This window comes from Lolium rigidum, chromosome 2 (assembly GCF_022539505.1).
Source record: "Lolium rigidum isolate FL_2022 chromosome 2, APGP_CSIRO_Lrig_0.1, whole genome shotgun sequence".
Lineage (NCBI taxonomy): Eukaryota > Viridiplantae > Streptophyta > Magnoliopsida > Poales > Poaceae > Lolium > Lolium rigidum.
The window spans coordinates 151311944-151328754 of record NC_061509.1 but is presented as its reverse complement, the minus strand read 5'-3'; the positions used below and the strand labels follow the sequence as shown (position 1 = coordinate 151328754).

General features: G+C 44.0%; 2 protein-coding genes across 4 annotated transcripts; one reads left to right on the top strand and one right to left on the bottom strand.

Annotated features, from left to right (window-relative positions):
• Positions 1 to 3654: 3654 nt before the first annotated feature.
• Positions 3655 to 6691, top strand: LOC124692450 (deSI-like protein At4g17486). Of its 3 annotated transcripts, XM_047225836.1 has the most exons (5): positions 3655 to 3845; positions 4630 to 4917; positions 5013 to 5093; positions 5782 to 5875; positions 6095 to 6209. In XM_047225836.1, coding segments are annotated over exons 1-5 (582 nt in total). In that variant the 5' UTR covers positions 3655 to 3727; the 3' UTR covers positions 6096 to 6209. The 3 variants fall into 3 exon arrangements, with proteins under 3 accessions (XP_047081792.1, XP_047081791.1, XP_047081793.1); XM_047225835.1 differs by lacking the exon at positions 5782 to 5875 and having other exon boundaries at positions 6095 to 6691; XM_047225837.1 differs by lacking the exons at positions 5782 to 5875; positions 6095 to 6209 and adding an exon at positions 5644 to 5768.
• A 764-nt stretch (positions 6692 to 7455) lies between these two features.
• Positions 7456 to 11907, bottom strand: LOC124692449 (lipid droplet phospholipase 1-like). The gene is made up of 10 exons (XM_047225834.1): positions 11786 to 11907; positions 11136 to 11203; positions 10432 to 10502; positions 10089 to 10325; positions 9816 to 9979; positions 9675 to 9730; positions 9541 to 9593; positions 9304 to 9424; positions 7916 to 8013; positions 7456 to 7807 (listed from the first exon to the last, which is right to left on the bottom strand). The coding sequence occupies exons 1-10, from the start codon at positions 11890 to 11892 to the stop codon at positions 7736 to 7738; spliced, it is 1047 nt and encodes a 348-aa protein (XP_047081790.1). The 5' UTR covers positions 11893 to 11907; the 3' UTR covers positions 7456 to 7735.
• Between the last annotated feature and the right edge of the window lie 4904 nt (positions 11908 to 16811).

Below are 16811 nucleotides of genomic sequence, written 5' to 3'. Positions count from 1 at the left end.
TCTATAATTTCTTATGTTCCATGCTAGTTTTATGACAATATCTACATGTTTTATATGCACTTTATATCATATTATGACATTTATTGGACTAACCTATTAACAAGATGTCACAGTGTCATTTTCTGTTTATTATGTCTGTTTATTGCAGAAAAGGCCCAAAAACCAAAGTGCTCGGAAAAATCCAGAAAAATCACAGAAATTCTATTCCGCCAGAATACTCACGGAGCCAGAAGGGCTAGGCCAGAGGAGGCCCAGGGCCTCCTCCGCATCAGCCGGCGCGGCCAGGAGGGGGGCCGCCCCACCCTATGGTGTGGGCCCCTCGGGGCTCCACCGACGCTGCCCTTTCGCCTATATAATCCCTCGCGACGCGAAAGCCCTGAATCAATCAATCATACTCCAGAAAGACTCCAGGGGCGCCGCCGCCATCGCGAAACTCCGTTTCGGGGGACAGAAGTCTCTGTTCCGGCACGCCGCCGGGACGGGGAATTGCCCTCAGAGTCATCTCCCTCGACACCACCGCCATCTTCATCGCCGTTGCTGTATCCCATGATGAGGAGGGAGTAGTTCTCCCCCGATGCTAAGGGCTCTACCGGTAGCTATGTGGTTCATCTCTCTCTCCCATGTGATCTTTATGTGATCATGAGCTTTGTATCACTATTAATCTATGTGCTACTCTAGTGATGTTATTAAAGTAGTCTATTCCTCCTCCATGATGTAAAGTTGACAGTGTGTGCATCATGTAGTACTTGGCGTAGGTTATGATTGTAATCTCTTATAGATTATGAAGTTAACTATTACTATGATAGTATTGATGCGATCTATTCCCCCTTTCATAGCTATTTGTTGACAGTGTGTATGCTATGTTAGTACTCGATCTAAATTGCAACGGTCTATTATGCACTCTAGAGGTTACTTTAATATGAACTCCGGACGTTGTGGAGCTTGTTTACTCCGGCTTGAGGGTGCTCTTGTAGCCCTACACAATGAATGGTGTTTGTTATCCAACAAGAGAGTGTTTGAGATTAGCATTTATTTGTTCAGTTATGTGATCATTGTTGAGAGTGTCCACTAGTGAAAGTATGATCCATAGGCCTTGTTTCCAAGCATTGAAACACCGTTTCCAACAAGTTCTGCTACATGTTTGCTTGCTGCCATTTTTATTTCAGATTGCAATTACTACTTACAATCATCCATATTACTTGTATTTCACTATCTCTTCGCCGAACTAGTGCACATATACATCTGACAAGTGTATTAGGTGTGTTGGGGACACAAGAGACTTCTTGTATCTTAATTGTAGGGTTGCTTGAGAGGGATAACTTTGACCTCTACCTCCCTGAGTTCGATAAACTTTGGGTGATTCACTTAAGGGAAACTTGCTGCTGTTCTACAAACCTCTGCTCTTGGAGGCCCAACACTGTCTACAGGAATAGAAGCGTGCGTAGACATCAATGGCACAGAGGCGAGGTTGCAGGTGAGGGCGCGAAGGCGATGGTGAGGTGGTGCGGAGGTGGGCGCTCAGGACGGCGAGGGGAAGGTCGTTGGGTCAAGGCATGGAGGAATGGGAGCAGGCATGGAGGAAGAGAAAGAAAAAGGCAGGAAGGAAGGAAAGGAAGAGTGGGAGGAGGCATGGAGGAAGTAGAGGAGACAATTGAGAAGAGGAGGATGTGTGGATAGAGATATGGTGGAGTTAGTGGGGCATGTGGCCGTTTCAAAATTTGGAAACGACCGGTAGCACACCACTACTCTCGGTGCGCCACCGGTAAGTTTTGCCTCTTTTGATATTTTTTTTCATGAAATCTAAAACCTCTAAAACTCTATTTTCCTTTTTGGTTTTGAGAAATAAAAAAAAATCATTTGTTTCTTAGGCCACTAAAATGGAATGTAACATTTTTGTAGATGCTTTTTCATATTTTTTTTTCATCCGAGGTTGTATGCAAAATCTGCAGCCGTTTTGCCGAAAGATTACGTCGTTTCTGCAAAAATATGTTGAAACTCATGTTTGTTATTTCTTTCTAACAACTAGATTATGTAACATAACTACATCTCAAAAGATTCTTAAATTTTAAATTTCCATTACTTTTCCTTTATAATTTTTAAAACTGAAAAGATGATCCACGAAGGGAGGGGTGAGGATGTGGCACGCCACTGGTACGTAAGTGTGGCACACCCAGCCAACATAATCCTGACATACTAGTGACGCACTATTTCAAGTAGTGTGCCGCTGGTAAGTTGCTAACCTGTAACACGCCTCCAATAAAATGCTACCGGTGACACGGATTTATGGCGCGCCACTTGTATATAGCAATCATACACCGCTGGTAGCAAATTTACGAACAACTATATTCCTAACGCGTGGCCGACCGGCGTGGCCAGGGTCTTGGATAGCAGACGGTGTTTTGGCCGTCAGATCTTGCCATCGGGTGTTCAGTTATTCGCGTACGGCCCAACGAGACTTTGGCAGAAAAAAGAAGGCGTAAATATGTACACCTCTTAGCAAAAGGCACTTGGAACGTTTGAAACACCATTTAACACACCATTGAGGCCTTTGGTTCCGATTTTCTCTCGTTTAATCATCGATTTGGTAAATATTCGCATAAACTTCATTTTCCCGCCGTCGACGCCGCCATGATGATAGACAACGCCTCTTCCTTGTGCGTGTCAATCGTCACATGGCTGCCACCGAGACTCATTGTCGTAGATGGTAGATGCCACGCCACTCTACCTTGGTCCCCACACGAGAAGAACGCGGAGACCGCCGCCCGGCCACCAACAAAGACGTTCACACGTCCGTACAGCTAAGGTATGTCTCCAAAGATAATGCCCCACGGGGGTGACGATGCATACATCACCATCATCTGAACCTGGAAGCCCCCACAACGCCTCCAACGAGGACTACGACACCCACGGGTGCTACTGTCAATGGTGATCTTCCTCGGATATGAGGTTTTCCCCAAAAATAGCGGAGCGAAAGACGCCCCCACCAACGCCTCCAACAAGGAGCACGACACTCACTGTCTCCTCCCCACCATGGACCGCCAGACCCCATGACCAATCAATCTGCCACAGGGAAGCCACCGCGAGGCAGCACAACCACCGACCAGATCTATTGTACCAACAAGGAGGGAAGCCAACAACGAGGGAGGTCACCTCATTCTGTGACCGGCGATGGTCACACGCACACCATACCGAGACGCCCGTTGAAGATCTACCGCCGTAGTCGCGCATCCAAGCCACGGCGGAGGGAAGGCGACGGCCAACCCTAGATCGCCTTTGGGAGTTGGGGGGGTGGGGGAGTTCGAGAGATAGGGCACCACTAGTTATTCCACGGGGAGAAGATAACGGAACAAAAACAAAACCAAGGTTCAAATAAAATTTGAAAAAAAGCCAGCAGTATTTAATATCTACAGTGTCTGAATGTTTTCAGATACGGGGTAAATCTGGATTTAGTACTGTAAAACTTTGAACACGGTCTAAGCTGAGTTTCCTGCTAGGAGTCACCAAACAGCTGCGCCTTAAAATAGCGTCACATGGTCAAACGAAACGGCCATTCATTATCCCTTAATTAATCAATCAGAAAAAACAAAATCAAATCGACGAAAAAGAAACTCAATTACCACCGTCTCGGCGTCGTCGTCGTCCGGCCCACGCGCTCCGACCAAGCCCTAGCCCCGCCAGTTCATGGTGGGCGGGCTGCGAGATCTGTAGGGCTCGCCGGCGGGACGAGATGGACGCCCAGAACGACGGCACGGGGACGCCGGTGCTGCTCAACGTGTACGATCTCACGCCCGTCAACGATTACCTCTACTGGCTTGGCTTCGGGGTCTTCCACTCCGGAATCGAAGGTATCGGTTCCTTATTTGCCACTTCCCTCTGTTTTTCCAGCGGATTCTTCCATGCCCGTGATTCTGCCCCCCTGTTAGTATGGGCACGACGGCGGATTTAATAGAGATGACAGCTATTTCATCTTCCCGACAAACAATTGGGTATGGTGCGATTTTGAACAGTTTTGCTATTACCGTTGCTGTTTTAGGATCAAATTTTGCATACCTCAAACGTAGAGTAATGAATTTTGTTGGAAGATTTCCAAAAATATTTTGCCATGTCTGATCAATGCTAGAGAAAATAATGGGGGAAGGGGACGAATTGTGCATGATATCCGTGTTGGTACATTCTGTTTTGCAGGAACAAAATTGATAACTTCTTATTGTTAAGGTTAGGTTCTTTGGACATCCAGGGCAAAAAACTTCCATAGTCCAGTTTGCCATTCACTAAAATTCAAGAACTGAGAGCTGAGACTGACTGTAGGTTTATTTCACTGTGTGCATTGGTGAAATCATGCCGAATCAAGCACGGCTGCGTGGGACATTTCACTTTTGTTTGCTATGGTTATATTTTTCCTTTTTTGAGAACCGAGCTGTGACCGGTTGGTTAGAGCACACACCTGTGAGCTCACCCACCCGCGTTCGCAGCCTCCGCATGGTGCCTCATCTCTTTCTAACAACGTATAGTTAAGGGAGGGAACATCCCCCCTTTAACTACTTTATACATATATTTTTTTCCTTTTCTAATGTACATTTCAAAAGCTTGAACTCATGTTTTTTACCCATTTCCCACCCTAATGAGCAGTTCATGGCATGGAATATGGATTTGGGGCCCATGATTTCTCTTCCAGTGGTGTATTTGAGGTGGAATCAAAATGTTGCCCTGGCTTTGTCTATAGAAAGACGGTGTGGCTAGGCACAACTGACATGTCTCGGGAAGAGTTCCGCTCGTTCATTGAAAAACTAGCAGGGAAGTATCATGGAAACACATACCATTTGATTTCAAAGAACTGCAATCATTTCACAGATGATGTCTGTAAGAACTTGACTGGAAAACCCATCCCTGGCTGGGTGAATCGGCTGGCCAGAGTAGGTTGGTATCACTATCGTTATTACTTTTACATCCTGGATTGGTGAAAATCATAGCTAAGTGGCTAACTGGTTGCATTTTCTCTCTCAAAACTCTAGGTTCGGTTTTTGACTGTCTGCTGCCAGAAAGTGTCCAGGTTTCTCCTGTTGGACGTGTCCCAACCCTTCGTCCAATTATTGGTCCGTATCTCCTTAATTTTAATCTTCCGTTTCCTTTCAAATGACACATATATAGTTTCTTTCTGTTTGTGTCTTTTTATTGTGAAATATCATGAGGCTACGAATGGAATGTTGTTGTATGGTTTGTGTTCCCTTTTAAAAAATAGGCGCCACCATTTTAGTTCATTCTGATGTGGTCCTTTTCCTTATCGTTCCTGAGGTTAGTAATTTTAATATACATGGTAGTTAAAATTCGACGTCACATTATTCTTTTATCCTTCTTTCAGTCTGAACAATTATTGCCGTTAATCTTAGAGTGTTGTAACTTGTAAGCACTGGTAACTTGCACATAAAACTATTTGTAGTAGAGTAATTAATAGTGTTACATAAGAATCAGATCGTGCTATCATTCAAAACATCATCTTGAATAACGCTCATAACAAATTCATTATTATATCTTAACTGAATTATCTTATGAGAAGGCTTTACAACACATGGAAACATATATGGCGTTTTGCATTTCATATAATCATGCAGCATTTAAAATCTTCCAAGTTTTGTGTAACTATAGGTGAATCGATGAAGTTCCCTTGAAATGATAAAAGTTTCCTTAGTTTCATGCTGAATGAGCAAAGCAAGATATCATAGTACTTCTCTTCATACCAATCATCTATTCCTGACACGCAATAGTCTGCATGGGGATGCCCAGAATGGTGCCTGTACGTCTGGATCGAAAAAACTAGTGGTGGAGGAAGCGTGCAAATCTATTATTGTCACTTGTATAACATTATCGACACAAAATGGTTAGTTCAAAACTATAATATTCCATGAACTACGAGCTATTTAAGTTCTTTTTGGAACCACTTTCTCATTTAAGTTACCCTTGTAAACCCCCTAAAAAGAACAACCGCAATTTTTTTAAGACACAAGGATTTTGTAAATTCTATGTCTTCTTTTACTGTATGATAATTTTGTGCGATTTTATTGCCCATGTTGATTGTTTCCTCTTAAATATCATCCAGATGATGATTCGGGTTCAGTATCTTCTTCGGACAGCGATGAGGGTGATGAGGACAAGCACCTGTTGCCGGCACCATCCACTGACTTGAATCCTGTAGATGTGCCATTAAAGCTAGCGAAAGATCTTCTTTGACACGTTCCATGTTTTTTTTGGCAAAATTGACGTATCATAATGGCAACTTCTGGAGTTAAGGGCCATGAAGCGATATTTCTAGGTGGTTTGACAGGACAGAACCGGGGAGCTTGCCACTGGTACAGCTAATTCCTGTTCAGAGTTTCGCTCTTCTAGCAGGTGTACAGATAGGAATTGGCCATCTTCTCCAAAAGACAAGTCTAGTTACTTGCTGTTAACCGGTTCGTGCAGTGACTCTTCTGTATTGTCCTCACACGATGTTGACATCCCTGGTAGAGGTGCATGCTGTTAGTTTGTATTTCGTTAAGCTAGATGGAATAGGCATCTCAAACATGATTGCCTTGGCAATGCTTGCCTCAGTCCGGTAATGAAAATCCATGTTGTATCCTGCTACCATACATCCGTATCCATGTACATGGCAACCTATTCATATTATTGGTTATCAATTGGGCAGTTCAAAGGTGCATCCGGGCGGACATGTTTTTCAAATGTGCAGTTTTTTTATGGAAATAAGGCATCATTTTTGTGACTTGTGTAAAGACTAAATGTTTAGTGATTCAAAAATTTCTATTGGGGAGCACTGAAGTTGCTCTTAGGGTATTTTTCTATGAAAGTGGGCAAGCATAGAAATGACAAACATTTACACCTCTAGGTCTTTCAGAATATTTTGACATTTTGGGAGCGTGGGCTTCTTGTGATTAATTTTGTCAAGCTACCAGCGCAGGTGATGACATGTTTTTTTAAAGCAGGCTACAAGTGTTGAACTCATCCCTAGTTTGTTTTCCAATCCAATCCTAGTTCCTGCTGTAGAGGCTTGGCACGACCAAATCATATTCTAAAACGGAGTTGCTGCTAGAAGCATACTTGAATTCTGAAACTAAAAGAGATCGCATTTGTTTGCTTTTCAAGATTCTGAAGGTCTATTTGGGGAGTGCTCTCTCCTCCGACTTCCCTAGAGCCTCCGGTATCACAACCGAGACAGCGACGGGTTCTCCACCCATATGGGGATGGAGCGACAGAAGTATGGAAATAGGATAAGGTAGCGGCGAGACGAGCCGTTTAAATAGGTGTCAAGTGGAAGTGCAGTGAGGGGGGGTCAGGAACAGGTAACCTGCAGAACATCACTGATGTGGCGATGTCCTCCAAGGGGGACCGAATTATCCTGTTACCAATACGTTCCCTGTAAACAATTCTTACATATATACATATCGATGTTTTTACCTTAAAGCGTGAACCAACAAATTGGCATTGATAAAACAATGGTGAACATTTACATGGACAAGGCTGTTATCACGGTTACACCACATATGATTAGTGAACAACAGGGAACGGCCTCTATATATATTTACTTGATCTATAAAACACTTTCGCCTGTTTGAATGTGATCTATCACATACTTGATTCCTGGGATTGCCATAAACGTGCTCACCAGGCTTGGCGACTCATCAGTTTCAGTTAGCAACTTGCGTGTGTTGGCACAAGCTTTGTTTCCAGAGATCAGGGCTGTTCACTAGACAATGAAATGGTCGATAATATGCTTTATGACGTCGGCTCCTTCACTATGCATGACAGGATCTTTTACCTGTTCCAATTCCATTTGTAGGAGCACAACATTTCAACCTCAGCATTATGTTCTCAAACATTAGCAATATGGATATCAGAGCATGGGATTTGCGAGCCGAAGATGTACCTGAATTACACTGTGTGCCGCAGATCTTACTTTGCTATTGTGGAAGCTGACATCCACCTTTTCCCATGACACACGCTTAAGTCCTCTCAGAAGCAGTTCTACAAATTTAAGGATAAGTGAGCCCACGTTGACTTATGCTTTACTGATATAACGTACTACATGCCAAATTATAATACGACTTTGCATTTTCTGATCTCTTGGATAGTACTACGGCCATTCGGGTTTACTAGGGTCCTTTCCAAATCTCAGAATTCGAGATTACAAAGCCCATCTTCCATTCCTCTCAGACAAGTTGGGGAAACTCATGATGAAAGAATCGTAGAAAAAGATGACAGTCCAACCACAAGTTCAACACAGAACACCAGAACCTATGTCAGTGAGCAGAAAAGTAGGAGTAATGATTTATCTGAATTATTCAGGAAACTGTCCTTGATGTGGTTTCATTTTTAACCATATCTGCCGACTTCATGTTACACCAAAACATTGTAGAGACATAAGCATCCAAGGAAACATGATGTATAGTCAGTGACCCCATCCAACATGGCACATCACGTTAAACAACCACAACATGACATTTGACACCATCCTCAGATGTTCCTCATGCCCTGACTATTGCAGTGAGTTTGGCTAAACTGAGAAGCAATAGTTTGTTTTAATTTTCTTGATAGAAAAAAAAAGTATAGAACTTAATTGAACACACCAGGATCATCCCTCTATTAGGCATAACAATACAACCCGGCTTCAGTTGGGGCACCAGATCAACATACAAAATTCTGTTTTCAATTGGGGCACCAGTATGCAATATTGTCACACCCTTTAAATTCACTTAACGCTCAAATTATGCCAGACGAAACAGTACTGATAAGTGAGCTGTCAATCACAATCTTGTCCTTATATTCTCCTCCTTAGTCGTGATCTATCATTTGCCAGATTTCATTTCTTTTTCTTTACAAGAACGAATTTGAACTTGAAAAGTTGGTTAAGAATGTTGAATGTTTTCATCAATCTTCATGTTGATTTGATACCTCAACAGACAGGACTAGACGAATACCCCTATGGGTCATCTAAACTCTATTCTGGAGATAAATGTAAGCGTTTGTTGTCTCCAAACAAACAGGAACCACAGATCTCATTCAGAAGATGGTATATAATGATATAAACATGCATAAGATTTAGCATCATCACAAACTACCATCTAGTAATACATTAACAAAATGATAGTTCCAATAACACAGCTATGAAATTTTAAACCACAACTATGGTTTGCATGATATAATGGTATTTAATACTAGTATTTTCCTCTAAGAATAGTGTTGTCTCTAGAAAAACTAGTCACAACAGAGTGAGATATAATAGAATGCTAGTTTGGTCAAGATTGTAATACAAACCTTCTAGAGTGCAGTTGTCCTTACCCACAACAGCAATATCAGCACATTGACCAATAATTTCTGCTTTTGATAGTTCCTCATATACAATATGTGGGTAGATTTTGCTTGTTGAATCAACCCACTGCAGAACAGAATTACATCATTTTACAATTGGCAAACTATATCAAAGGATTATATATAGGTTCACAATTACAGACCAAAAGAAAATTGTAACACACAGAAGTTCATTAGCAGTACCTTGGGTAGTTCGGAGCACCCCCTGATTGATGAGGTCCTCCAGCCAACAATATCTTAATTAACAATAGTTACGGAAAAACCTCAAAAGAAGTGCTTATGTCTACATGCCTATTTAAGGAGTAAAGTAAGGATACGATCATAGCCAACATTGGAGTATGCAACTCTTCGCTTGAATGTTTGCAAAGCAGATCTACAATAAAAAATGAGCAAGCATGAAAAGTACAGGAATATTCACAATCCAAGCATATAGAGGCAGTTGGCAAAGACAAGCATACATGAACTGTAGGTCCCCACAATCATCCACCATACGTTGCAACAACGGAGGCTTTCCATCATCATTATCAGTCAAAAATAGGTGCTTGCCAGTCCTTCTGAATATGAAGTGAATGACGCAGCAAGCAATTTTTTCTATAGCGGTAACTCCAAAAAGGAAAGGAACCTGCATATTTGTTACAAGATCAATGATATAGGATGAACATATTGTACCATCGTATGATTTATCCAGTCCTGAGTACAATAATGTAAGATAAAACTGAAGTAACTACTACCTGCTTGTTTCCTCTAGAACCAAGATGTGGTGATGCAACAGTTATGAAGTTGACCGCCTCAAGCCCATATATATCACCTCTGTTGTTATCACTCAAAGTTTGAGGAGCATTTTCCAGTGCTTGTCTAGGTAGTCTATAAAGTCTCCCGATAGCATATCTTGCGACCAATCCCCCAACAGAATGCGCAACAAAAGATATCTTTTTTATCTCTGGTCTTTTGTTAATTTCTTCAATAACCTGACTTGCCAGACTTTTGCCATTAAATTGGGAGAATGAAGACCTAAAGCAACCGAAAGGACATACATACTCAGCCAGATAGGTAAATGCACAATGAAAAACTAACCTCTTGTGCCAACCGTTCTCCCATCACATCAATGCCATCTAAAGTTAGTTTGCGCATGTTGCGGTTACTACCTACATAATCAAAATATCATTGAGCTGACGACAAGCAAATGTTCATAACCTAGAAAGAATTACTTCTATACTATAAAACAAATGAAAGGGTCTGCAACTCTGCATGACTCCCATGAGATGCTGCAAGTACACGGACAGAGAAAATCTTATGTTATCTGCCAGAGTAGGTTTCTAATTTCACTGTGACAATTAATTGGTTCTGCACATAGCCTGCAAATCTGCAATGATGCTCCATTTTTCTATCATACCAATTTCTACCAAGGAGACATTACTGTAACTTGCCAACAAAACATGACAATGAATAAGATTATTTTCTTTCTTGTTTTTCTAATAACTGTACCAACAGCACGGAGACACGGAAAATGCAAAAGAAAAGGTGATGGCAGCAATAAAGAGCAGTTTTTCAAAACAGTGGCGCAGCTTGAAACCAGCACTTGAATGATAAAGGTTGGAACACCCAAAGCCATCCGCAGTACTTGTGAATTTGTGATATGCTAAGATGGTAATGTTATATTAGTCCTGGTGAATGTACACTGCACTGGAGGTGTCCTAATGCAATGGCTCACTAGAACACACACCAGCAACTCAATAAGCTAGGCAAGGAAGGCACGCCAATGAGTAGATCGAGCTTACAATGAACTACGACTTTGTCCTGTAGCAACGTATCGAACTGCTCAGCTCCAAACTTCCAGTCAGCCGTGCTGTACAAATGGCAAGAGAAAGATCAGCACAATGCTAAAGTAGTATCAACAGCTCGCTTATTCATGGATGCAAAAAAAAAGGGTGGACGCATTTGGGGAAAAACGTGTTAAGCTCGGCTAGTTAGGCACTGTGAATACATTGGATTGGAACCTAGTTTTTCCTAGTTAGCTTGAACTGCCAAACCTGCCGAGTCCGCGAGAACCGCATAGCTTCAAGAGATACTCCATCTCAATTCAATACGAGCATTTTAGTCAGCAAAGTAGCATCCCATTTCATTGTCAAAACATACTGAACTCTCATCTCGCGTGTGCGTGTATCTCCGGTGGTCTAAGCTACTACCGTTCCCCCATCCTCCCCAATTACTAGTAGAACTGAAAAACAGAAGTATGAAATCAAGATAACTGCCGCGCCAATCGCGAATCTTCAGAGTTGTAAAAACAACCGTCGCCCCTCTACACGAGATAACTGTACGTGTTACTACGAGGACCGGGCAATTTTAGGAACCCAAAAAACGGCACCAAACTGAATGCCAAATCGATACCAAGATCGCCCAGGAAGCCCGCGAGCTTTAGTAGCCGTACCTCCCGACGATCCCGTGGACCATGACCACCAGGTGGTCGGCCTGCGCCGGCGCCGGCGCCGTCTCCCCGGCGGCCTCCCGGCCGTCTCCGCCTCCAAGGTCGCCCATTTAGTTGCGCAGCCGGCAGACAGGCACGCACGCACGCCGTGAGAGCGCGAAGGCGGGCGGAAGGTGGGAACGGGTGGAGGCACTGCTCGGGGAAAGGGCGGGTTGGGCGAGTCGCGGCTGCGGCTCCGCGAAGGCGAAGGAAACGAACGAACGAATGGGAACGGCTGCCAGGGAGGAAAATGGATTGATATTGGCCGTCTTCGGAGGGTGACCGGTGGGGTCGGACGCGTGGCGGCGTAATCCGAAGAAGAAGAGAACACACCGGCGAAGATCCGAGGTACAAGGTCGATAGAAGGATTGGAAGCGCAACCACCGGCAGACCGGAACAAGGTCGACACAAGGGCTGTGCTCTTCAGTTTTACTGGCCGACTACCCAAACCGTCTGATTTCATCCGAGTACAAGTTCTGGACCGTTAGATTGTTACGGCATGAAATTGTGCCTACTCTCTCCAACTATAAATAGATGTATAAGATTTGTCTAAATTTATAATGTATTTGAACACTACATAGTGTCTAGATACATCTAATTTTAGACAAATCTCAAACGTCTATTTATGGAACAGAGGTAGTATAATATTTGAAGAGTGTATTTTTCGCGATCAATATAAAAACTTACAAAATGGCAAACAAAAAATATGCAATCGTTGACTTATGTAAACACATTTCTACATCCACAACGAGAAATGTATAGGAGCCCTCTCAGGTGATACATACCCCCATACTTAGAAAAAAAAAAAATCAGAAAAAGTTTAAGAAATTTCGGACTTTTTTCTGAAATCAAAGATGATCAGGTATTGGACTTGTATAAAAATATTTCCCAAAGAAATTACTTTCATTATTTCCAGGGTAAAAAAACAAACTCGAAACGCCCCATGACCTGGTACTATCATTTTATATTCGTCATAATTTGTTTTTCTTTCCCCTGAAGATCATGGGAATCATTTCTTTTCCAAACATTTTTTTATGAGTACAAACTTGATTATCCTTGGTCTCCAGGAAGGTTCATTTTTTTGCCTTTTTAAATTATTACAATTTTTCAAATAAAAAATGTTTAAAAAATTTGATTTTTTTTTTGAAATCAAAGATGATCAGGTATTGCACTGCTTGTGCAAAAATATTTCCCTAGGGAATTACTTTCATTGTATCCCGTGTACAAAAAAACTCGAAAAACCCATGACCAGGTACTATTCACTTTATATTCATCATAATTTTATTTTTTTCCTGAAGACCATGGGTATCATTTCTTTTCCAAATATTTTTTACGAGTACAAACTTGATCATCCTTGGTTTTCAGGAAGATTCTATTTTTTGGCTTTTAAAAATTAATATAATTTTTGGAGTGTATGGGGGGTGTGTAGCACCCGAGAGCCAAAAAGTCTGCGTTATTCCACAACGGCTTACTCAACATCACAAAAAATCATCATAGTGTAACGAACCACTTCATTTCTGTGAGAAAGAGATAGGAGATTAGGGTTTCCCTACCTTCCGGGCGCCACCGCCGATCTACCATCTCCGATGGCCTTAGGGCCATGGAGGCGTAGTGGATCCCTGTCCATGTCGGTGGGAGGGATCTGTTTTTGTTCTTTTGTTAGTATGTTTTGGGTTTGTGTCCTACTCTAGAAGGTGTGGCGGTGGTGACACCATGAAGATGGAATAAAAAAATTCAGTCCAGCCTCCATTCTGGTGATTCTGATGTGGGCATTACCCTTCGGGTACCCGACATTAGTCTAACTCCCTTGGCCCAACTAGGGGCCCACGAAGATTGTCCAAGACGAAGGTGGGCCCGTACGTCTGATACAAGGAAGGAGATCTACCATGAGACAGATTCTTGATGGACAAGACAAGAAAGCGTCGATAAAGGAAAGATTAGATTAGGTCTCAGTGTAACCTAGTCGAGTTCGGACAGGACTCTCGGGACCTGGCCTGCTATATAAAGGCCAGGAGAGGGCATACTAATACGCAGAAACACCGCAACTTAGAGCACAAACCCTAGAAATCCTTGCCTCTCGGCGAGTCGACCATAGCAGCCTATCGGCTACCCGATTGTAACATGATATATTCGATAAATCAAGATCAGACAAGCATGAAGTAAGGGTTTTACCTCATCGAGGGCCCCGAATCTGGGTAAATCTCTCTCCCCGTTTGTTTGGTATCCGATGTCTCGTGTTAGCCTGCAGGATTCCGTCAACCCTAAGCCCCTCATGGTGGGCATTGCCGAGGAGCTCCCTCGTCAGATTCCCCTAGGGTCGTCGGAAGACATGTGGAGATTCACGTCCTACAAATCCCACTGGATTTGGTATGTGTTCCTTCCGATCTATGCTTCTCTTCATCGGCGATGACTGATTCTCTCGTGCATTGGTCCTTTGGGGTCTTAGCATGACGACTTTCCGTCTATCTACCATAAGAAACTCTACTACGATAAACTTTACTTGGCTCTAGTGAGGGAGGGCGAGGACGGCTCCACGTCTTCGGCTTGTTCGAGTGCCTGTAGTCGTCACTAGGTAGTCCAAAGACATTTTTGTGATTTTTTTATTACTTTATGGTTTCCTTGTAATATGGCTAAGGGCTATGAATAGATCGGTTACTTTTTGGAGAAAAAAGTGGAGGCACCAACATGGATGAATCACGCTCATTGGTGATGGACCGTTTCATGTGAGCCCCATCAATTATGATTTTCCAACCCATCCCCCCTCGGCCCACCATGTTACCGAGCTTGATGCCATGGTGAACTCCACCATCAGACCATACCAACGAGCTTCTAGGCTCCATCTAGTGCCAACGATGGGGTGCAACATAATAAGAGGAACATTAGATGAGAAAATGTGGAGGGACGACAGAGGAGGAGAAAAAAAATTCACCATAAGTCCACGACTATAGCAAGCTCCAATATCTCAATCCATCCGGGGTTGAAGAGAAGTAGCAAATAAGGGAAATAAGGAGTAAATACGAGAATAAGGGAGACGCTATTGGTGAGGAGAGGGTGTCCAAGAGGACACTTGGCTCGAAAAAAGAAGACCCAAAAGATGGATCGGTAGGGAGATATGTCTCATTTCCAAAACAAAACAAAACAAAGAAAAGAACAATGATAGCCAATTATAGATACAAAATTTTATCACACAAATTATCATAATCTAAAAATACAGCCTCAAGCATTTGACCAAACACAACAAAAGGAAGGATGAGACTTCTTTATTGCTGAGATATGTTGCTCACGCTTCCTAACAACTCGGGTTTGGGGGTAAACTTCCGTGTGCATGCAATAACATATGGTACATTAGATCAATAAAGAAATAAGAGTTTGCTAATTTCTCGTTTGACGGGGATTTTCTCAAGTCCGAGTCGATTTTACGATATATGCACGTACCTTTAATTTAGTGAAACTTTCAAAACCAAATCAAAAGAATTAAACCTTTTGGCCTCTGACAAAGAATGTTCAGACATTTTGAATTCACAGAAGAGGACTGAGTCAAGATTTTTTTTTTCTGGGTCCGCCGCTATGACAGCAGACATATTCACCGACTCTTTTCTCTACGGTATCCCAACACGTCACATGTGTGTTTATTACGACATGTGTGGTTAACTGGTTATGCTTCGTTGGCCAGCACTTGCCTCATTAAGTTGGGCATATACGTGTTTCGTCGGTATGGAGTGGAGTAGAAACTAGTGAAGGTAGGTCACTATAGCTTAAACCCAAACTTATCACCTTGCTTAACCGCTGGTATATGATTTTCGCGTGCATTGAACATATTACATATGGTCGCGACACGGCGAATGCGCGGTGCCAAACGACAGCTCCCTGTGCTCTCGGTTGCCTCGCACTCAATCGCGAGTTTCTGGTTACGGAACATCACGATTTTGAATATCGCGAAACTCCGAAACATTTATGATTGATACTCCAAAACAGCAAGCAGACGCAAAAGAGGACCCCACGCTTTTCCATCTGTATCCATTAGTTTGTGTTTGGGCCATGTCATCAAGCAAGCTGATAGGGTTACGGAAGAACCCCAATTAAGAGCATCTCCAGTCGCGTCCCCCAAACCGTCCTCCAAAGGGATTTGGGGCGCATCGGACAGAAAATGCGTTCCAGCCGCGTCCCCTAAAGCCATTTTTGTCCGGCGCGTCCCGATACGGTGTTCGGCGCCCCGAGCCCGTCCCCGTCCCACAGGGGACGCAGCGGGGACGCCGGACACACCGAAAAGCGAGGCGAACCGACGCGGGCCCGACCCGTCAGCGGCACAGCGAAAAGTCGTCTCACACTCCCGCCAAATCTCGCCGCTCCCGCCAAATCGCGCCTATACCGCCGCGCATTTCAGGCCTCCCAAAACATATCCCGTCGCCGATTCATTTCTCCTATCCCGCCGATTTGTTTCTCCCTCCCGCCGTCCACCCGCCGGCGCTACCCTCTCCACATGGCGCCGCCGAGCGGCCCCCAAAAAGATGGCGAAGAAAGCGGCCAAGAAGCCGCCGGGCAATGGGACGAAAGGGCGACGGCGCCGTTCGCGAGGCCGCGGAAGGCGGCGGCTTTGAAGAAGAAGCCTTAAGGATGGACCAACGATCAATGGCGGCAAGATTGCACTGCGCCGGAAGCTATCGACGGCGGAGCGGAAAGGACGGAGGGCGGCGGAGCCGGAGAAGAAGGCTGCGGCAGCGCGCGCCGGCACCGGCACATAATGGCCGGGTGTATCGCCGCCACCAACGCGAGCCCATATAGTACGAACGTGCCGGTGTACGTTCGGAGTCTTCTCTCCGTCGTCATCCGCCTTCTACAACGACGGCCCCTCCGGCACTCCCGGCTGCGTGACGCCTAACTTGTCGCCGCACTACCGAGGATGCGCTGCCGCACGGCGGCTTCAACCCCAACAACCTCTACTCCCCGGCGTACGAGCAGCGCGAGCCAGGACCCGGTCCGGACGGCGGCC